Here is a 24,471-nt window from a genome sequence, read left to right on the forward strand (position 1 = left end):
GTGTCATTTAGACACTTTTTGCTGACCTGACAACTTGGGTGAATTACACAGCAAATAGGCGCGTGAAGACCTAAAAAAGGCATTTTTTGTTTCTTCTTCCTTTTCTCTTTCTTTTACATCAATTGAAAAAAAAAATCATTAGAAAATTACAGAAAAATCTATCTGGTCTTGTCTAGTCCACTGCACGAGTTTTGGTTCTGCAATTTTAAATCATTGGTGTTTCTTTGAAACTCAACTGGGTGATTGAAAACCTGAACTTGAAGATAAATTATTATCAGCGTTGAAAAATCTGATTGGAAGTTGATGAGATGGAGTTTCTTGGATCTGGGTTTAAATCTTCGAGTAACAATTATTTAGAGCTGAAAACCGTGATTGTTCCTTAGTTTGAGAGCGAAAATTTGAAAAGACATTGTTGGAGTCTAAGCTCGAGTTTGAAATTTTGGTTTGGCTTCGATTCTCAGATTTTGCGTCTGTTTGTTGATGTTAACTGATTCTGATGTTTGTAAGCTCGAAATTGTTCAATCACAGCTGAAAATATGAAAGCTACATCGGGTTTGAAGCATTTGTCGGGCAAAAAATTAAATCTGCCATTGTTGGCCGATAGAGCTTCGATTTGAGTATTAGTTTTGGAGTTCTCTTGCTTGTCGAATCTTAAACTAAAGTGGAGTTGTGTTTGAACTAACTCGACGCTAAAACCAACTGAAATATTGCTGAAATTGAACTTGAAAACTCATAGAACTCCATTGAAGCTCGTATGAAGCTTGAAGGTGAAATTTCAAATATTTCGATCAGAAATTTTCCTCGCAATAGCCATTCATCTGGGTTTGCTGTTTTTTCTTTGGAATTGGTGGCTTGATAAATTAATCATTGTTGAAAATGAAATGAATATGTAAGTAAAAAAAAAACATGGAGGAAGAAGGTGAGGTGGAGGACGGAGGGGTTAGATGGGTGGGGGGTGATTTTTTTTTTTTTGGCTCCTTTTTTTAATTTACTAAATAGTTTTAAAGTTTTGATTAAAAAAAAAAATTAAATAGTTTTAAAATAATTTTTGTACTCATATTTTATTCTTTAATAATTATTTTTAGTATATATATGCCACGTGTCTTCATTTAATTCGCTGTTTTGACACGTCATCGGCAAGTGTATTACACTCACTCTATATATTTGATTGATAGTACAAAAAGTGTCTCAGTGGAACAAGAAGTGCCCACTTGAAGTGTCTAAATGGAACAAGAGGCACTTTAGGTGCTCAAGTGAAAGAAGTGGACGACCACAGGTGTCTGTCGATGGGTTTGACCTATTATAAACATGATGGATAATGCGTTCGCTCCCTTATCCACCTCCACTGAATGTACAAGTTTTTTGTCTACGACGAATTTGAATATGTCATGCGTGTCTAGTCTACATATTATGCGTTGCGTTCTTGCCATTAGACAAAAGCTCCATCACCTATTTTATAGTAGTATTTCTAGAAGATGCTCCTTCCCTCTTGTTGGGTAGCTTGGCTGTCCACCTTTCCAAATATTCATGTGGTAGATTTTCCATATATAGGGCGACCTTGTGGTTGGTAGAAAAGAGTAACGAACTGTTTGGTGGGAGTAATCTACCTTTTTTATTCGGTGCTGCCAAACAGGAGCAAGTTTAGAGTGTTATTCATGAATTTACATGAATTCAATAGCTTTTGTCTTGTGTATATTCAAAAGTACTATATGTTTATAAATATTTAAGTGTAAACACAATTATTGTTGTAGGAATTTATAAATTTCAAATTCGGAATCCACCTTTACTGCCAAAATGGACCATCCGTATCATATACACAGGACAAATCGCATACTCAGTCGTGGATGACTGATCTACAATTTTTTTTCTTTTTGTTAAAAGGGTAATTAATTGAGCTAGTCGCACTAAAAAAAAGTAAAATAATTGAGCTAATCTCTAAGCAAGTGAAGTTGTAAAGTAAATTTTGTAGTTATTCTTAAGTTATTTTTTTGCTAAGAATGAAGTATGAAATGTTGCAGATATTTCAACCATGAAAGGGAATTGAAAAAAGGGTATGGGAAAATTGGCAAGACTTTATAGGTTACAATAAAGGTATACATCAAAGTTTTTAAAAATTACTTTAAATGGAATATATCGCACATCTATTATGATTTTTTAAAATAAAGAGAATGTGAAAAAGAAAGGTAGTAACCAGTTAGGTTTATTGAATAGTACTGTTTTGTTTGGTGCATAGTCTTTTTCTTTGTAGTAATTGCTTCCCTGAATGTAAGGACTAAGGAGAAAGACAATACGGAGCATAACATAGGCACTTCGCACTACCTTACATTTCACCTACCACCAAATTGGTGGTTTCTAACTTTTGTCTATTTCAATCTTCTTGCTATATTTTTTTTTGAAGTTTTTATATCTGGTATCGGTATCCTCTTTGGGCCCGACTAATCTTTTCTTTATATATTTGATTTCAATATTGCCTTCAATCATATTATATGACCAGGAGCGAAGCCGGAATTTTTTAATTTATAGGTTTTGAATTACAATTATTTTTGTTTATTGGGTTCTTTAGAGATTTATACATATGAAGTAAAAATCTTTATTACAAATATAAAGTTGAAGCCAAAACTATTAAATTCTACTGAACCTTTAGTTAGAGGGCTAGCTTCAACCCAAGACATGATCACCACCGAGGAGTGTGTCGTGATGATTGAAATTCTTTTACTTTTTATTATTGTCCTGGGCTTGAACCCCGAAATAGGTAACTTTTCCTAGGACCATTTTATCCTTGTTAATTACCGGGCGTACTCGTGGCAAATACAAATTAATGAGGTCAGTAGAGTTCAGATACCGTTTGAACGAGAGGGTCGTGTAACATCTTGTATTAGAATCTTATGGAGTTCTAGTATATAACAAAAACTCACTCCCTCCGTGATATAGTTTGACTGAGCACGGAGTTTAAGAAAGAAGGAGTACCATTTTTTGATGCTGCGTCTAATATTGACGTTAACACTAGTAACGTTATCAGGCTGTTTAACTTAGGGTTCAATACCTATATAATCAATGAACGACTGTTCCCTTTTTAATAAAAAAATTTAAATTAAGCTTTTTTATTTTGGATTAATCAAAGCTGAAGTACTCCAGTTAGCTGACATTTCTTGCTAAAACAATGCGATAAACCCATTGTAATTTATCAAATAAAAAACTTACTGTAGTTTGATTCAACTAGGGAATTAATCAAATTTTCAACTAATTTGGAATTTGGTCTTTAGTTAATTTAGTGAGTTTGACTTGTTTTAGTTCCTGTAAAGTTTGAGTAGATATAAATATAATCGTCTTGACATGCTTAAACCTAGAACTTCTAGGTTTTTTTTTTTTTTTTTTAGCTCCCATTCCCACTCAGAAAAAATCAATACTTACTCTCCACGTGCTATTAACTTCAAAGTTTTGAGTTGAATAATTAAATCTTTTGACACAAAGTATTAAATTATTGTATATTATTGGTTGAATCATTTCGCACTCAAAATTTATTGGCCAGACTAATCCAGATTTACAATGCATAAGGATTCTAAAAGGAAAATGCTCCCTAGCTATTTGGAGTTTCTCCATTCTCGAGGCACGAACCTGAGACCTGTGGTTAAGGCTGGAGGGTGATGAGAACATAATTAAGTATATAAAAGCGTAAAAATTTCAGCATTCTATCAGAGCAGACAAAGATCCCAGGCTCGAGTCTCGGCCACCTATTATCATAACAAATTCTCTTACATGCTTGACCTATGAAAAATTAATTAGAATCAAGCCCGCTAAGCCCACACATGAGATGACGTGGTGAAGACATAATTAAGTACACATATAATATTTAATAGCTTAGAATTTCTGATGAGTTGGTGGTTGAGTCCTAGTTACCTTAGAAAGGTGGCTGTAGTGACTTTAAGCCTTCAACCACCAAAAACTACTCACTTTAATTTTGTGGAGACATGTGCTCATTCTACATTCTTTTATTCCCCCCTATAAATAAGAGCTTCACTTGAATGCGTTTTCCCATTGAAAGCTAGCCATCTTAGAGATATTCCATACTAATATGCCTATTCTCAATAATCAAATTATGTCTCTTTTCTTGAAAGCCAATGAACCAAATGGAGAAAGAAGAAAAAGAAGGACAAAGCCCTTTCGAAGTTTGCTGGTATAGTTTCTAGCTATAAAATTTTAGATTCATGTATAGATATAGCTTAAAAACACACAGTAAGCCATCTCTGAAAAAAAAAAAAAAACAAGGAAGTTTTAAGATTGACTGTTATAATGAGCAATATTCATTTAGTTTGATGTGATAGAAATAAGTTTATTGTACCTTTAGTATTATAAAGAGTAAATTTTTTAGTGGTTATACGTGAAATTGACCTTCATGCTCCTCGAAAGTTTAAATTTGTAAATCTAACTTCGTTTGCTGCAGGTACGAATCCACCGTCATAGTTACGGGTTCGACGGAATTAATAGTTTGGTTTAAACCATGTGTTTATGTTAAATTTATTGTATCTAATATATATACATAATCTATCCAGACGGTTATTGTCCAAAATTCATAAATTAAAAATTCTGAATTCGCCTCTAATTTGTAAACTTCTTGTAGTGTTGTTGTAATTGTTAATTTCTTATCATCTTATTATTCGTTTGTCTAGATTTTCAATTAGGGCTAATGATATCTAGACAAACACTAAATTAATTAAGCTTATTTACTTATAATTTGCAAGACCTGAAATTCATGCAAACTTGGCGAAAACATAGCGCACAACGGAAGAAAGATATATAAGTAGGCGACACTAATTAGTTATGAATATATTTTCATCATGTTAATACGTTAACTTTAGGAAATGTAGAGTTTAAATATCTCTTTGTTTTCTGTTTTCAGGAGGCAACCTCGTAAACCATTCTGGAACACTCATTTGAGCAAGAAAGTTGGAGCTAGTACAAAGATGAAACGACGAGGATGATGTAGTTTTAGCCAACCTCAACCTCGGACCTTCATCTTTAAGGTCGAAAATGGCGAAGACACGTGGAACCTTCATCACCACTATGCACATAATTTTCATTCAAGAAAGTATTGTGCATGGCACGAAAGATAAAGAGGATGACTCTAAACTGAGGCCTATACATTCATTATTTAACTTGTTATAGCAATCAAGTTTACCATTTATTGTAGGTGATCAATGAACATTTACTAAGTAGAGCTGTATGTAATTACTTTTTTTTCCGGGTGGCAATCCCTTTCTTTTTTTAAATTGAAGTACACGAAAAGAAAGGGATAAATACTGTTGAAATAATATGATTGTATAAGTATTTATTACGTGTATCAAGCCTAAACTTTTTTGTTACGTTTATAATATAAGATGCTCCTAGTTTCATCTCCGTGTAATGACATCAAACAAGAAGATGCCTATTAAAAGAACTAAAGTGATAGAAAAAGTACACTCCTATTACGTATTATATTCTCTTCTCAATCGCCTAGCTTGCCCATATACTTGGATTTGATTTGGCAAATATTTTTCAAATTTGATCAAATTATTTGATTTGTTACGATATGATTGAACATTTAACCTTTTAATCTTAGAAACAAATGTAAAAACAATGAATCAAGGGAGAAAAAAGAAGAAGATATATATGTACAGAATGCTTGCTCTATTTTAGTATCAACTTATTAGGTTTTAATTAGCACATGTATTTAGTGTAAGCGTTCAAACATCACAAAACAGGGAAAATATTGCGGCTTGCTGCATCTGTTATCCTCTTAGACTTTATACTGTAATACTCCCTCCGTCCCAATTTATGTAGCACCATTTAACTTGACACGAAGTTTAAGAAAAAAAAGAAAGACTTTTGAAATGTGTGATCCAAAACAAGCCTTATATATATGTGTGGCTATAAATCATCTCATAAAGTTAAATTGTTTCTAAATATCGAAAGGTGACATTTTTTTTGGGACAGACCAAAAAGGAAATTATGCCACATAAATTGGGAGAGAGGGAGTAACATTTATTTCATCAATAATTCTTAATTTTGTCTTAATTAATTTGAGTTTTAATTATTTGATCAAGTATCTACAATGGCAATTATTGTTTATCTGGTTCATGGTGGTAGATTTTCCATATTTAGGGCGACCTTGTGGTTGGTAGAAAAGAGTAATGAACTGTTTGGTGGGAGTAATTTACCTTTTTTATTCGGTGCTGCCAAACAGGAGCAAGTTTAGAGTGTTATTCATGAATTTACATGTATTCAATAGCTTTTGTCTTGTGTATACTATATGTTTATAAATATTTAAGTGTAAACACAATTATTGTTGTATTTTAACTTGAAATTATTGTAGGAATTTATAAATTTCAAATTCGGAATCCACTTTTACTGTCAAAATGGACCATCCGTATCATATACACAGGACAAATCGCATACTCAGTCGTGGATGACTGATCTACAAATTTTTTTCTTTTTGTTAAAAGGGTAATTAATTGAGCTAGTCGCACTAAAAAAAAGTAAAATAATTGAGCTAATCTCTAAGCAAGTGAAGTTGTAAAGTAAATTTTGTAGTTATTCTTATGTTATTTTTTTGCTAAGAATGAAGTATGAAATGTTGCAGATATTTCAACCATGAAAGGGAATTGAAAAAAGGGTATGCGAAAATTGGCAAGACTTTATAGGTTACAATAAAGGTATACATCAAAGTTTTTAAAAATTACTTTAAATGGAATATATCGCACATCTATTATGATTTTTTAAAATAAAGAGAATGTGAAAAAGAAAGGTAGTAACCAGTTAGGTTTATTGAATAGTACTGTTTTGTTTGGTGCATAGTCTTTTTCTTTGTAGTAATTGCTTCCCTGAATGTAAGGACTAAGGAGAAAGACAATACGGAGCATAACATAGGCACTTCGCACTACCTTACATTTCACCTACCACCAAATTGGTGGTTTCTAACTTTTGTCTATTTCAATCTTCTCGCTATATTTTTTTTTGAAGTTTTTATATCTGGTATTCGGTATTTTCTTTGGGCCCGACTAATCTTTTCTTTATATATTTGATTTCAATATTGCCTTCAATCATTTTATATGACCAGGAGCGAAGCCGGAATTTTTTAATTTATAGGTTTTGAATTACAATTATTTTTGTTTATTGGGTTCTTTAGAGACTTATACATATGAAGTAAAAATCTTTATTACAAATATAAAGTTTGAGCCAAAACTATTAAATTCTGCTGAACCTTTAGTCAGAGGGCTTCAACCCAAAATAGGATCACCACCGAGGAGTGTGTCGTGATGATTGAAATTCTTTTACTTTTTATTATAGTCTTGGGCTTGAACCCCAAAATAGATAACTTTTCCAAGGAGCATTTTATCCTCCTTAATCACGGGGCATACTCGTGGTCAGTAGCAGAGTTAGGATTTCTGCCGAGGGGTTTAAAATATAAAAAATTAAACATACGAAGAAGCCTAAGGGGGTTCAACATCTACTATATATATAAAAAAAAAATAATTTTAACCTTGTAAAAACAAAAATAATTTTAACCTTGTAAAAACAGTGTTTTTTTCCGCCGAGGGGGTTCGGATGAACACCCTCGGCTCTATGTGGCTCCGTCACTGCCCGTGGCAAATACAAATTAATCGGGTCAGTAGACTTCGGATACCGGTTGAACGAAAGGGTCGTGTAACATCTTGAATTAGAATCTTATAGAGTTCTAGTAAATAACAAAAACTCATTCCCTCCATCTATGTGATTTAGTTTGACTGGAGACGGAGTTTAAGACAGAGGGAGTACCATTTTTTAATGCTACGTCAAACATTGACGTTAACACTAGTAACGTTATCAGGCTGTTTAACTTAGGGTTCAATACCTATATAATCAATGAACCACTGTTCCCCTCTTTAATAAAAAAAATTAAATTAAGCTTTCTTATTTTGGATTAATCAAAGATGAAGTACTCCAGTTAGCTGACATTTCTTTTTAAAACAATGCGATAAACCCATTGTAATTTATCAAATAAAAAACTTAATGTAGTTTGATTCAACTAGGGAATTAATCAAATTTTCAACTAATTTGGAATTTGGTCTTTAGTTTTGTGAGTTTTGACTTGTTTTAGTTCCTGTAAAGTTTGAGTATATATAATCGTCTTGACATGCTTAAACCTAGAACTTCTAATTTTTTTTGTTCGCTCCCATTCCCACTCAGAAAAATCAATACTTACTCTCCACGTGCTATCAACTTCAAAGTTTTGAGCTGAATAATTAAATCTTTTGACACAAAGTATTAAATTATTATATATTATTGGTTGAATCATTTCGCACTCAAAATTTATTGGCCAGACTAATCCAGATTTACAATGCATAAGGGTTCTAAAAGGAAAATGCTCCCTAGCTATTAAGAGTTTCTCCATTCTCAAGGCACGAACCTGAGACCTGTGGTTAAGGTTGGAGAGTGATGAGAACATAATTAAGTATATAAAGCGTGTTGTGTCTAACAACTTAAATTTTTATATGAGATGATAAAAAATATCAGCATTCTATCAGAGCAGACAAAGATCCTAGGCTCGAGTCTCACCGCCACCTATTATCAGAACAAATTCTCTTACGTGCTTGACCCATGAAAAATTAATTAGAATCAAGCCTGCAAAGCCCACATATGAGATGACGTGGTGAAGACATAATTAAGTACACATATAATATTTAATAGCTTAGAATTTCTGATGAGTTGGTGGTTGAGACATAGTTACCTTAGAAAGGTGGCTGTAGTGCCTTTAAGCCTTCAACCACCAAAACCTACTCACTTTAATTTTGTGGAGACATGTGCTCATTCTACATTCTTTTATTTCCCCCTATAAATAAGAGCTTCACTTGAATGCATTTTCCCATTGAAAGCTAGCCATCTTAGAGATATTCCATACTAATATGCCTATTCTCAATAATCAAATTATGTCTCTTTTCTTGAAAGCCAATGAAACAAATGGAGAAAGAAGAAAACGAAGGACAAAGCCCTTTCGAAGTTCGCTGGTATAGTTTCTACTTTCTAGCTATAAAATTTTAGATTCATGTATAGATAAAGCTTAAAAACACAGTAAACCATCTCTGACAAAAAAATAGGAAGTTTTATGATTTACTATTATAATGAGCAATATTCATTTAGTTTGATGTGCTAGAAATAAGTTTATTGTACCTTTAGTATTTTAATGAGTAAATTTTTTAGTGATTATACGTGAAATTGACCTTTAGTATTTTAATGAGTAAATTTTTTAGTGATTATACCTGAAATTGACCTTCATGCTGCCTCGAAAGTTCAAAATTGTAAATCTAACTTCGTTTGCTGCAGGTACGAATCCACCGTCATAGTTACGGGTTTGACGGAATTAATAGTTTAGTTTAAACCATGTGTTTATGTTAAATTTGTTGTATCTAATATATATACATATTCTATTCAGACGGTTATTGTCCAAAATTTATAAACTAAAAATTCTGAATGCGTCTCTATTTTGTAAACTTCTTGTAGTGTTGTTGTAATTGTTATTTCTTATCATCATATTATTCTTTTGTCTAGATTTTCAATTAGGGCTAATGATATCTAGACAAACACTAAATAATTAAGCTTATTTACTTATAATTTGCAAGACCTGAAATTCATGCAAACTTGGCGAAAACATAGCGCACAACGGAAGAAAGATATATAAGTAGGCGACACTAATTAGTTATGAATATATTTTCATCATGTTAATACGTTAACTTTAGGAAATGTAGAGTTTAAATATCTCTTTGTTTTTTGTTTTCAGGAGGCAACCCCGTAAACCATTCTGGAACACTCATTTGAGCAAGAAAGTTGGAGCTAGTACAAAGATGAAACGACGAGGATGATGTAGTTTTAGCCAACCACAACCTCGGACCTTCATCTTTAAGGTCGAAAATGGCGAAGACACGTGGAACCTTCATCACCACTATGCACATAATTTTCATTCAAGAAAGTATTGTGCATGGCACGAAAGATAAAGAGGATGACTCTAAACTGAGGCCTATACATTCATTATTTAACTTGTTATAGCAATCAAGTTTACCATTTATTGTAGGTGATCAATGAACATTTACTAAGTAGAGCTGTATGTAATTACTTTTTGTTTCCGGGTGGCAATCCCTTTCATATATGAAATGTAAGTACACGAAAAGAAAGGGGTAAATACTGTTGAAATAATATGATTGTATAAGTATTTATTACGTGTATAAAGCCTAAACTTTTTTGTTACGTTTATAATATAAGATGCTCCTAGTTTCATCTCCGTGTAATGACATCAAACAAGAAGATGCCTATTAAAAGAACTAAAGTGATAGAAAAAATACACTTCTATTACGTATTATATTCTTTTGTCAATCGCCTAGCTTGCCCATATACTTGGATTTGATTTGGCACTCAATATTTTTCAAATTTGATCAAATTATTTGATTTGTTACGATATGATTGAACATTTAACCTTTTAATCTTAGAAACAAATGTAAAAACAATGAATCAAGGGAGAAAAAAGAAGAAGATATATATGTACAGAATGCTTGCTCTATTTTAGTATCAACTTATTAGGTTTTAATTAGCACATGTATTTAGTGTAAGCGTTCAAACATCACAAAACAGGGAAAATATTGCGGCTTGCTGCATCTGTTATCCTCATAGACTTTATACTGTAATACTCCCTGCGTTCCAATTTATGTGGCACCATTTAACTTGACACGAAGTTTAAGAAAAAAGAAGGAAGACTTTTGAAATGTGTGATCCAAAACAAGCCTTATATAAATGTGTGGCTGTAAATCATCTCATAAAGTTAAATTGTTTCTAAATATTGAAAGGTGACATTTTTTTTGGGACAGACTAAAAAGGAAATTGTACCACATAAATTGAGACAGAGGGAGTAACATTTATTTCATCAATAATTATTAATTTCGTCTTAATTAATTTGAGTTTTAATTATTTGATCAAGTTTCTACAATGGCAATTATTGTTTATCTGGTTCATGCATGTACTTAACCTTTTCCATAAATAATTAGAGTCGGACACTGTTTTTATTTTGTCTCCTTATCAATGTCGTTTTCCCACTTGTTTTGATCCAAAGAATCAGAATAGAAGAGTTTAAAAAAGAATGTCAATCAATCAAAACTCTGATGGTTGGAAATTGATAGGAATAGTTTTGGCCAAATGCACAAGCAGCCCCTTAAATTTGTCATAAAATTTTATTTTGATATCTAAACTAAAATTTGTTCCCATTGGGCCCTTTAACTCATATCAAATTGTGTCTATTAAACACAAACAATGACATGTCATATTCTGTGAGTTACACTTTTGTTGAGCGTGTGACACTATGATAATTCATATTTTTTCTTTCTTTTCTAATTGAAAAACATCCCCTTTCCCAAGTCCATGTAACCACCACCGCCACGCCTCATCCATCAGTGGATCATTTGGATGGTTATGGAAAATAGAAATGTAGAATAGCTAAATTATACTAGTAGATCCATAATATCTGATATTATTTTGAGGAAAATCCACTTTTATTACATTTTTAGTGGAAATCTATAATCCATTTGCAAAAAACCCAACTATTCTGTTGGCATAATTTTTCGTTCAAGCACTGTGAGCTGTTTCTTACCCCAAAATTCCTTTACCAGAAGAAGAAAAAGAAGGAATAAATAAAAAATTGAGGGATGGAGAAAATTTGATCAAATCTGATCGAAGTTTTATCTTTTGCATTGATTGATTTTTTCTACTTTGATAAGCATTTGTCCGATTATGTCAACCTGCCAACCCCTCCAATACCAATTTTCCATTTCTCCTAATTTCAACAACATTTTGATTTATGATCTATAATTAATAATCGATCACCCTATCGGGGAAATAATATGCGTCACAAAAACCTCAATGGATGCATTCGCTGTCAATACGAGGTGGTTACAGCCATTTTTGCATTTTTGATTATTCTTTTTTAAAAAAAAAAAAATTGGAATTCACAAATTGAGGGAGTATAAGAATTTTTCTTATTTCATTATTGTACGCACGTCCCTGACTTAATGGTCCACTTTTTATGTCAACGAGATTGTAAATCACGCACTTCATTCTTGAATGAGATTGTAACTTAAGTGTTTAATAGACCCAATTTGATAGGTGTTGGAGGGTCGAATAGGAATAAGTCTTAATTTAGATGTCAAAATGAAATTTTATGCAAATTTAAGGGGCTGCTTATGTATTTTGACAAATAGTTTTTACTCCCTCTGTCCCAATTTGTTTGACACTTTTCGCTTTTCGAGAGTCAAATTTCTTAATTTTGACCGTGTGTTTGAACATAAAATCTTTAAATTTTTCGAAATAAAACTATATTTGGAAACTACATTAAAAGTACTATATGTCACCATAATTAATAATTTAAAATACGTATGAAAAAATTATGGTCAAAGAACAACTCGTTTGACTCTCGAAAAGAGAAAAGTATCAAACAAATTGGTACGATGTTTTACATTTCTTTGTCATATTTTAACTTAACATAAAGTTCAATAGGAGAATTTTTTTCAAGTATGTCATAATGTGATTATAATTTTTTTATTTTTTTAACATTGTGACCTTTAATATTCCTTAGAACTTGCGTGCTGATTAAAAAATATTCTCACTAAATAAATTAAGAGAATATAAAAAATATATTATTCTCTTTAGAACAAACATAATTGTATGCGGGTCTGAACACTCGACGGATTTTAGGAACGGTGAGTCCGAAGATTTGGGGTCTCGAAATATAAAGAGAAAGCATGCTCGGCGAACTCAAAGCATAGGCGAAAAGTTTTCGCAGTCGCAAGAGTCTCAAACGGATCTATATAGCTTCATCCCACTCCTAATGACTCCCATCACATCAGCCGTCATCGAGCAGAGTGTCATTGTGCGCAGAGTTCAAGCTGCGTCACTCAATTGACGTCACTTAGGGCAGTAACATACCAAGGGTTTGGTTATATAAACGAAGCTTAGGAGAGAAGAAAGTATCATCACACTTTTGTACCCAAGTCCTCACTTTTTGTATTATTACTTGGATAAAAAATATATTTACTCTCAGAGATCTGATCATTATTGTGATTTTCTTACTTTTCATTTACGCTGTTAACTTAGATAAATATTATTACTTGTATCCCTTATAAGAAAAACATCCAAACTCCAAGCTCGTTCGAAAGAGTTTTTGAATTGAATACGACCTACTTCTCTTTAAATTCATAAAAATAAATCTCTAACTTCGTTGTTTGATAGCTGACGGTTTTACCGGAAAACAGTAATGTCAAACAAATGAAGTATTAACTGATTGCTCTCAATACTTATACTGGACAAGTTCACATGCCGACACGAATACCAGGTCATTTCACTATTGCACACCTTTTATCACTTTTTTATGTCGTTTATATGCGGAAACTTTTTATCTAAAATGCTTCGTCTTATTTTAGGTGAAGACATTTGATCGAACAGGAATTTCAGATTTTGTCTTTAAATTTTGGATTTAAAACAGTTGGACTTCACATATACTGATTACGGAGTTCACTAACTATACATTAATAATGTAAATTTCTTTCGCACTATTTAGGTCATTTAGAAGCCAATTACAAGTTAACTTTTTACAGCAAATATACATGACTAATCTATATATGATTATGGTTTAACAACTATACATCAATAGTGTAATTTTCTTTTACGATTTTTAGCCCATAAAAGCCAATTACAAGTAACTTCCTATCGCGAACATAGGTAATCTGTAAAATACGGTAAGTGACATGTTACAACCATACACTAGTTAAGTCTATTATTTAAATCCTTGATTATCTGTTATGTACACTGTGGTCATCTACTGATAAAGACCTTAATTCGTGCAATCAACTCTGCAGTTCTTGCTTGTGCAACTTGAGACTTGTTCAGTACTTGAAACGCATGGCCTACACCTTTAAACATCATATATTCAACAACCTTCTTATTACCAACTCTATTTAAAGTAGCACAATACTCCAAATTTCTGTCTTTCAATATATCCAACTCAGATATACATACTAATATACCAGGAATATTCCTTAAATCCACCAAATGTATACTCTCATTAACAATCGGATTACACCACGGGTGGTCCTGGTTAGCCCCCGCTGGCAACGCCAGCCGCCAGTATATGTCGGCGCTCACTGATGTAAGCGCCGACCGAGGCGGCTGCGCCATGCATTTTTCGGAATAAGTCCTTGACTCTCCGCCAAAAAAGGGTTGAATTAAAATTGTACCTTTTAATGTTATTGGCTTTAGGTCACCTAATTTTGAACAAACCCTTATGGCTACATTATGGGCTATGTTCCCACCAGCACTATCACCTGCCAAAAAAATGCTAGAAAAATTAACCTTATTTAACCACAAATAATCTTCATTAGCCCCACTAAGCACCTTTTGTCTTAGCCATGCAATCGTCTGAACGCCGTCATCGTAGGCTGCCGGAAGGCGATTTTCGGGGGCTAAACGATAATTAACAGACATAATCACACAATTAGCAATTGATGCCAATTTTGCTAGGAACTCATGGTAACAAATCCAAGATGCTGATCCAACACAAAATCCACCTCCATGGAAATAAATTAACAAAGGTAATTTGTTTCCTTGACATAATTTTTTTGGGACATATAAACGTGCCCAAATATTTGTGAACCTATCAATTATCACATCACTAGAAGTGACTCCAAGTTCAAGAGGCAATTTACTAGTGACATTTGGGACTATTTGAGGTCTCTCAACATGTCCATCTTTGTAAACTTTAATAAGCCCTTCAATTTCTTCTAATAAAACTCTATGTTGAGGAAGTTCTTTGATTTTTTGAAGGCCAAAATTTGGATCATATGTTATGGCTGCCATTGATGTTCTTTTTCTCATGAGACGATGAAGAAATTTTGCTAGAATCAAGAATGACGAAACAAAAAGATCAAGAGGAGAGTGTTTTGAGAGGATACTTTTTGGTTACACAATTATAGTAGTTGATGAATTATATAGGAAGTGAAAAAGATAAGGTTGGAGCATCAGAAAAAAAGAAAGAAAGATGGATTAATTGACCACTTTTGACATGCCAAGTGGGGAATTTGGAAATTTGCAATAATAGTGGGCTGAGTTGCATTGGCTTCCATTATTCAACATCCCAAACCCGGGAGTTTCTTTCGCCAGTGGAAAAAATTAATCATTTTAGTCAGTCAACTTTTGGTTGTTTCTTGTGTTGAGTACCGATTGGTTGCTGTGGTTTAGACCAATCTAAACAATTCATGATATTTTAAAATATATTAAAAAAATATAGTGAATTGACTTGGGTCAGATCTGTTGTATTCAGAGTTGGACCTAGATGGACGGGAAGGGGGGACCCCATTAACTTCGAAAAACAAATATATATGCATGTCTCTTAAAAAACAATCATATATTTCGTTTCACACCCTACAATATAAAAGTGGTGAGCACACCAGTCGAACTTGCTGCCTAGTGCCATACTTTCTTGAGTTGTTTTTTCCCGTTTTTAGCTGGTTAAAACTTAAAAGAGGCGGGGCTAAAAATTGCATAGGTAACAAGTTTCGAAGATACTTAACAACCATTAGACCATGCAATGAACTTTATTGAGTAGTAATCATTGAAAATATATTTATCTATTTGTACATCGATTCTATGTGTAAAAGTTTCTCTAACGTGTGTCTGCCTCTGATGGTGTATCCGTCGTCTTCGAATCTTGAATCTGCCTCTGGCTGTAGCAATTTTTCTTTTTGCGCATCTAATTGTTCCTTACCCCGAAACTAAATTAGTTATTGAGGTCACGGTTCAAATACAATCTTCGTAATATCTTATTTTATCAAACTATTTTAGAATTGACTCTATTAACTAAGTAGTAAATATTCTCCTCTTTTTGCTTTTGGGGGTGGACCAAGATAGAAAACGTAAGGAAAGACTATCACTATAATATTACGACCAACTATACGAAATGATTAATTAATAGTCACACACAATATGGACCTTTTGGTTTCATGACTACTTTGTTTATGTTGCATTTACGCGTCAATATAAGGTGTAAATAGTTGGGGATACAACCACGGGCGGAATCAGAATTCTTATTAAGTGGTGTCAAAATATGAAAAAATAAATTCACGAATAAGTTAAGTAGTGTCAATATGTAATATATATACATAAAAAATATTTTTACCTAATTACACAGTGCAATTTTTCGACGAAAGGGTGTCGGTTGACACCCCTTAAACACATGTGGCTCCGCCACTGGATACAACAAATTAATATATCAATAGCAATATATAGAGTTCTAATCAACAGGTGCAAGCTTTATTTGCCAGTAACATTGACTACCTTTACCATAATATGGTAGGAGAAATTGGGTATTAAAACGCGATTGTGCTTATAAATAACATGATAAAAATTTTCCGCCGAGAATCACTTTGAAAGTAATACTAAATTCTTCTAACTGAATATGATAAAGAAGTGAACTTGTTCATCTTCTAAGATAGCGTTGAAGAGGCTAGGCATCACATACCTTGCTTTTTGGATCTTAATATACTAGGTAGGGGTCTGCCTAACCTCCCACCACTAAAGGTGGCTTAAATTAAAATAAAAATAAAAATGATAAAGCCTATAAAACATACTCCAATTACTGTTGCATTTACGCGTTGAATAAGGTGTACATTATTTTCTGGGGATATAACATAAAGTTGAGATAAGATAGCCGTGCATGAGAGAGTCAAGCTAAAGCAACTGGACCTAACTTCTGGCTGCACCCCATTAACATCTTTTCAAGGAACTACAGTAATTTGATTTTTGGCCCATTTTATTTTATGACCGTCCAAATATATGAAGATTATTCGAGATTTTTCATCCACTACAAACAGCCTACATGTGGACTTGAAATGGGCAAAGTTATCCCTTTATAACTTTGGAAACTTCAAATTATAAAAAATTTAACTTCTATGAACTTTTACACGATTAGGTTATTTAAATGATCACTACTGGGTACGAATATATCTTGCTCTAAGCGGTATTACAGGATATCGATTCGTCTATATTTGTTTTTACTAGATACCTATATAAAAATAATTATAAGCAAAATAAAAATATTGCATATAAATAAATAAAATGACATTGCTTATCATTATATTAATTTATTCACTTCTTCAAATATTGACATAACTTACCAAAAATTCCAGTACGTCAATAATCACTACATATTATCATCCATTATAAGTGAAATTATAATCTTAAAAATGAAATAAATAATTAGCTATAACAAATAATAAAAACACACTAAAGATAAAAAAAATATTTACACTATCAATATATATAAGTTAAATTCAAATCGAAACTCTTCTCAGTAGAGCTGTCAATATGGGCTTGGCCCGCTAGGTCAGCCCAACCCAACCCTTTATTTAAGTAGGGCTGAGCTAAGATTTCTTTGGCCCATATAGAAGTGACGCTCAAAAGCCTAGCCTCTCTTGGCCTGCCGGCCTCAAGGGTTGGGCTGAGACCAGCCCTTGAAGCCAGAAAAAAATAATAAATAAATTAATTTAAAAAATTATATAAATAAATTAAATAAAAAGATAAAAAGTAATGAGAAAAAAAGAATGCACTTACTACTAAGTAGTAAATTAGAAACTGGAGTATTACATTTTAGTCTTAGAATTTATATTATGTTTAATTTCTTGTGAACGTGATTTGAATTAGTGATCAAAACTAATAATTTATATTTGTTCTCTTGAATTTTTCTTCTTCTATGATATGGATTTGCGCAAGAATGTGTGGTAGAAGATTCTATTTCATATTGCAAAAATTTCATGTTTAAATTGTACCAAAAATTACTTAAAAAATATTATTTCAGAAGACGATAAAACTTAAAGGGCTGACCCGTCCTAGCTCGCGGCCTGCATAGGGCTGGGTTGGGCCGGGCCAACCCATTATGATACCTCTACTTCTCAGAGGTAGTGGGGTTTCCATATTTTGAGGACATGCTTGTCAATTTCACATGCTTTTCTTTCGGAGGCTACAGAGCCGTTTGGACATGATTTGAAATCATGTTCGGACATGCAATTTGGATTTTTTCAGTTATATTTTTTCTTATAGACATAAAAATCCCACAAATTATGAAAACTATCAAAACTTTCCCAATTTTTATACAAACTTACCAAATGAGTAAGTCATAATTCATAACAAAATTAATACGCTACTAGAAGGCCTTTCTAAAAAATACAACGCCAATTGATCAAACTTTAGTTCAATAAAAAGAAAAATTTAACATGAATAGTAATGTAATTACTCTTTAATATCATCCTCCCACATGGTACGAACATAAATAACGATTGGTAGAAGTTAATGAGGTTGGTAAAAGATTGGTGAATTAATTATTAAAAATATCTACTAACTTATAGGATTTTTTTTTTACAAAATATAAATTTATGAATTAATTTTTATATTTAAAATTTTTGAAATTTCAAATCATACTTTTTTGGATGATTTGAAATTTTATGTCACTATATGAAATCGCATATCTCGTGTCTTGAAAGTTGAAATCATGATATAAAATTGTACGTCCAAACACCTGCAAAATCAGTGAGGGACGTTAGGGTTACTAGCTTTGATCTAGGTCAAACACTTTAGGTTTAGTCAAATCAAAAGACTTTAGACCTTGGGATATGCACCAATTTTATCCTTAGTTCTGTGTGTTCACTGTATGTATGTCCCCTTGATTTGTTACTAAACATATTAAAATATGATGAAAGCTCCCTTATGTTCTTAAGAAGTCTTTGATTACATTATCATCTTCGAAAATTGCAAACACTATAATAACGTTTTTGACTCATTATCTCACAATTATACACCTAAAATGTTTATTATAATATTTGGATTGACATAATCTGAAGTTCAATTAAAATATGATAAAGGCTCCCTTATGTTCTTAGAAGTCTTTGATTACATTATCATCTTCGAAAAATGCAAACACTATAATAAAGTTTTTCACTCATTATATCACAATTATACCCCGAAAGAGTTTATTATAATATTTGGATTGACATAATCTGAAGTTGAAATAATTTTATTTGAACTTCAAATTTGTGTAGGATTTTCATTGTTATTACGCAAGCCCATAACATGTATTATTCGTTTTATCCCAACATGCCTCACATATTGAGGCAAGTGTGCAACTATCCAATTGATGCTGCCCTTTAATTTGTGCCCGTTTTCTAATTTTTTTTTGCATGTGTATCCATTTTGGACAAATTCAGACATATGGTGTCTGAAGTTAGTCTTGACAAAAACTAATTTCTAATACAATGTCCAACGTTTATAACTGAAGTTCAATTATTTTTGTCTTAACTTCAGCCATATGTAACTGAAGTTTTGTCGCAGTTCAATCATTTTTGCTTGATCTTCAAGCATATATAATTAACCACTAAAAGTTGTGTTGGATAGATAGGATCCCCAACCCTTAATTAAAGATCTTGTATTTGAGCTCTGAGTATGAAAAAAATCTCGATAGAAAGCACTTTCCTCTTTAACGGGCCTTACACGATGCGAGTTCAAATTAATACGAGCTCCAATGCATAAACGAAACATAACATGAAAAAAAAATCCTTAGAAATGGTATTATGGATATTATGGATTTCTTTAAGAGAACACCATAAAGTTCTTATGTTCTTTATGAAAGTCATAGGAGAATAAGGTATCCCCTCATCTTATGCTCACAATAATTCCTCCTCCTTGCTGACAAAAGCATGTTTAATTGTCCATTGGTGATGGGAGAGATGCCCACCAAAAACTGAAACAAATAAATAAAGAAAGAGAAGTACAAATCCATTTTCTATCCCTTAAGAATAAAATCTCTTTTAGTACTTGCAAATGGGGCTACCACTTTCCCTTTATTCTTCAGTTTGGGCCAGGCATCATCTGGAGCTACTTCTTTGTTGTTTTGTTCATTTCATCCACTTTGACACTGTGGGAATAATAAGAATGAAACTATTGCCATCTCAAATGCATATTCTTGATAGAAAAGGTGTGGAATCATTCTCAAATGCTCATCCATGGGATAGTTTGACATCCTAAACAAATCTCACATGAACGAATTGGGAAAGTCAACAGAAAAATTCGATTATAACTTCGTAGAGCAGGTACAACTGTTTCCTGTGTGTAGGGTCGTCCCCCAAATCTCACACGAACGAATTGGGAAAGTCAACAGAAAAATTCGATTATAACTTCGTAAAGTTGGTACAACTGTTTCCTGTGTGTAGGGTCCTCCCCCAAATCTCACACGAACGAAGTGGGAAAGTCAACAGAAAAATTCGATTATAACTTTGTAGAGCTGGTACAACTATTGCCTGCGTGTAGGGTCGTCCCCTTTCTTGAAAGGGTAAGACATAGTGTCACGACCCAACTCGTGAGTCGAGCGGGCACCCACACAAACCTTCCTGGTGGGAGAACCCTTCCCTTTCGCTACCAATTATTAGAATTATCATGCAGAAGATTTAATAAAATAAGCAGTATCAAAATCATGTATATAAATAACTAAGTGCGGAATAAATACTACAACATCCCCAGGGAATCTAGTCTGTAACAATACAAGAGCTACTAAACTACAAGTCTAAAATAACTATAAGTCTCGTAATACAAATACTGTCTCAGAATACAAGAGAAGACAAGTAATAAGAGAGGAGTCTCCGAGCTGCGGAAGTCCATCAAGTAGCTCACCCTAGAAACTCAGCAAACTGGCATCGGATCACTCGCGAGAGGCAGAAGTAGAATCTGAGACGAACTTTGCACTCAGAAAGAGTACAACAAGGTAGTATCAGTACAAACACTATGTACTGGTAGGTATCATAGGTCGACAACAATTAGTTCATATATATGAAGAAAGAAATCAACAAATAGACCTGTAAGCAGTCAAATATAGTCACTAAGCACATTCACGTAAGACTTACAATAATATGAATCACAATAGATCTCAGTAGTCTATAGTCACAGCCTAGGCGGAAACCTCTAGTCCTCGAATCCATCAAGTGTCTAGGTAAGTAATTAACAAGCACACAACAACTCAAATGAATCATCAACCAAGGAATCAATGAGGAAACGTACCATGCAATGCAATAAATGCAACAACCAGAATCAGTGATATGAGTGGAGGTAATATGAATGCACTGGCCAACTGTCTCATACTGTATACACATGCTACGAACGGATAACCTCCACGTCTCGATAGTTATGAATGAACCATAGGGGACCCGCGAAGTCCATGTACCGACCACTCGACACACAACCCAGAGATGACTTTCACAACACTAGTCACTCCGCACACAGCCCAAAGATGACTTCCACAATACTAGCCACTCCGCACACAGACAGAGGTGACTTTCATCTTTCACCTCCTTATCATACGTTTCCATAATTTTTTCCATCGATTTCTCCATTGGAACCACATCACAATATTGTTATGTCCCGTGTTTTCGTATAATTGGAAATCGAGGAATAATTACGACTTGTGTGTTGTAAGGACATAATTTAATTTTAGTGAATATGACTATGTTGGTTGTGGAATCTTTAATGTTAAGACATCGGGGAAGGCCGAGAATAAATTTGGAATTTCGAAAATTAGTTTCGGGAATTACAAAACGGGACGTTTTATGAATTGGGCCAAGGAAAATACAACACAAAATTGAGGCCCAAAGAATGGAGGGTGGCCGGCCTTAGCCATGGCCCAAACCCATTATTTTGATGTCATGTGCTATGCACATGACTCTTAAAAGGATATATATCATGTTACACTTGATAATTATCAAGAACAAGATAAAAATTCAAGAACACCAAGAATAGGAGCTCTCGGCCAAGTGGAAAAAAAAAAAGAGAACGAAAAATTTCCAAGCTTTGTTGTTGATCCAAAAATCTTAATTTCTACATAGTTGTGAAGTACTCAAGACCCTCTTCAACGGGGTATAATTAGTTTGGCACAAGAACTACGTTTGCGACAAGTCGGGGTTTCAAGAAAAGGTGAGAATTCTTACACTTTTATGTTGTAGAATTGATATAAATATGTTAAGGATTGGGAATAGACGAGAATCCCGTAACTTTGGTGTATATAGAAAGCCATGGGTGTGTGTGTATATTGTATGTTGGCCGTGAGCCTAGGAAGAAGAAAGTGGTGTGAATTGATCTTGTTTAGTTGTATAATGTGTTGTTGTGATCTTTATGTCGTAAATGATTGATTGATGAATTAAATTGGCGCTGGGAAATGATTTCGGACATTTTCGGAAAGTGTATACCTTTGGTATAATTGTGTATATCATTGTATATTTAGGGTGCTAAAGACTTTAAATATGAGTTATAGTTGGCATTAATGAATTCGGAATGAAACGACGCAAGTTAGAATGTTCGTCGTGAATTTTCGATGTTTTGAAGAATTATGGAAAGTATTGGATTTTGGGGCAATTTCGTGTATGGCTTGGATTGTATTTGGGATGTGATTGTATAAGTTTGAATGAGGAAATGAATACAATTATGTAGATATAGAGTTGGAGTTTTGGAAGTTTGAATGAAAGTTGCCAACTTAGGTAACAAAGTAGAACTTTGAAGCTAGAGTGGTTTGATTATTACTTGTGTTGTTTGATGATGTGTGGGCTGTTGTTGTTGATATATTTTGGACCGAGCTAAGTCTCGGGGATGTTAGATTTATAGGGGAAATGCTGCCGAAATTTCGGTAGGCAAAAATGAAGTTAAAGGCATTCTTAAGCCTAAGAATCTCAATTGGTAACTTTGACCATTTGCAGATTTCAGACGAAACGGGACTTGACCTTTGGGAGAGCGTAAGGCGTCTGTAAGGTATGTAAAGCTTCCCACTTCTTCGTTTGGCATATCTTAGTATGATAGGCGAATATGAGAACTTCCGGAGCATTTCCGCTCCTCGAAACCCGATCCACAGAAAAGTTACTATTCATTCAATTCAATTAAAGCCTAAGGGCTCTATTTTGGCTAGAATGCCACCACTCGTCCGAAACCTATCGAAATGTGGTCGGGTAACTTAGAAATGATTATGTATGACCCTTTGGCCTATAAATGTTCGTAAAATATGTTCGCCACCTCAATTTGACTCGAGGTGGGCCCGTTAACCCCGAGACGCCCTGTTTGTCTTATTGGGCGGTCCCTTTGAATAAAGTTTGAAATGATACCTTCGATTTTGGACTTCCTCCTACGGGATATGTTTTGAATATTACGATACGCTAAGTTACGTTTTGAGCTATACGTACTATTTTGGAAATGTTCTGTGAAGTGAAACTTTATATCGACTAAGTATGCGATTATTTTGTATTATGAAATGATTTATGAGATTATTATGTTTTGAAAGACTATTTTGAAATACAATTTGCATTTGTCTGCTCACGACTCCGCTCGTGCCTTGTTATGACTTCGTTCACCGGTTCCCGGGCCGGTTTTGATTCGTGCGCCTTATGATAATTCGGCCGTATGCTGTGTTACGGTTCCCGAGGCTTCGCCATAGGGCCGGGTTCCGTTTGGAGTTATGCTGTGATATGGCTCGTGATGCGATACGCTCACCTCTGATTATGTTTGTGTTCGGGGATGTACGGAGATTTGAAACCTTCTGGTGTTATGCTGTGTGTGGCGCCAGCGTCGGAGTGGCGACCACGTTCCTAAGCGTTTGCATGATTTCGTTTGCATTATGTATACGTATATGATTTTGATACGGATTTTGACATACCGATTTGTACTCCACTTTGTCATCTGGTTTGCTCTCGGCTTTGATCCATATTTCTGTACTCCGTGCTTTACATACTCAGTACATATTTCGTACTGACCCCCTTCCTTCGGGGGCTGCGTTTTATGCCCGCAGGTGCAGATATCGGTGATCCTCCACAGTAGGCTTCACTCCTTGCTATTCCGGAGTACTCCTTTTTGATCCGGAGTCCACTTTTGGTACAGACTCCTTTTGCTTTGTATATATTCGGTATATTTGACTATTTGGGTACGGCGGGGCCCTGTCTCGCCATATGTCTTTGTTTTGAATTCGTAGAGGCCTGTAGTCATATATGTGGGGTGAGGGTCCTGTATATGTTGGTTTGATTTTGTTTTCTGGTCTTAAAGCGGTCCGTTTGTTTTGATGGCCCTTATGCTTATAGTTGCACTTTTGACCGGCGATGTCTATTCCGCCGGTCAGTTTGGATCCGATATGACGTTTTGATTTGTGCGACCGCTTAAGACATATTTTGGTATAAACTATGTTTGATAAGAATTTTATGAAATTCTGAAATAAGTTTGGGTTTGGCAATGAATATGTAATTTGGTCTGGGTACCCAAGTAGGGTGCCAGTCGCGGCCCACGGGGCTGGATCGTGACAAATATCATGAGAAATGCAGGATGAAATGCATGCATGAATGTCGAATACAACAATAATCATGA

At 33.9% G+C, this 24,471-nt stretch overlaps 1 protein-coding gene and 2 long non-coding RNA genes across 3 annotated transcripts; 2 read left to right on the forward strand and 1 right to left on the reverse strand.

Moving 5' to 3' along the window:
- The first annotated feature begins 3,739 nt into the window (after positions 1-3,739).
- LOC132642796 (uncharacterized) lies at positions 3,740-5,332 on the forward strand. The gene is made up of 2 exons (XR_009583342.1): positions 3,740-4,174; positions 4,898-5,332. It is a non-coding gene; the product is annotated as an uncharacterized LOC132642796 (long non-coding RNA).
- A 3,406-nt stretch (positions 5,333-8,738) lies between these two features.
- On the forward strand, positions 8,739-10,254 carry LOC132642797 (uncharacterized). Its single transcript, XR_009583343.1, has 2 exons — positions 8,739-9,020; positions 9,791-10,254. It is a non-coding gene; the product is annotated as an uncharacterized LOC132642797 (long non-coding RNA).
- Positions 10,255-13,686: 3,432 nt separating this feature from the next.
- On the reverse strand, positions 13,687-15,211 carry LOC132641801 (probable carboxylesterase 6). Its single transcript, XM_060358892.1, has one exon. The coding sequence runs from the start codon at positions 14,917-14,919 to the stop codon at positions 13,861-13,863; it is 1,059 nt and encodes a 352-aa protein (XP_060214875.1). The 5' UTR covers positions 14,920-15,211; the 3' UTR covers positions 13,687-13,860.
- Positions 15,212-24,471: the final 9,260 nt, after the last annotated feature.

Source organism: Lycium barbarum, chromosome 5 (genome assembly GCF_019175385.1).
Source record: "Lycium barbarum isolate Lr01 chromosome 5, ASM1917538v2, whole genome shotgun sequence".
Taxonomy (NCBI): Eukaryota; Viridiplantae; Streptophyta; class Magnoliopsida; order Solanales; family Solanaceae; genus Lycium; species Lycium barbarum.

Bases quoted from the DNA above. Each gene is read 5' to 3' on its own strand.
- LOC132641801 (XM_060358892.1), bottom strand. From the start codon at position 14,919: ATGAGAAAAAGAACATCAATGGCAGCCATAACATATGATCCAAATTTT.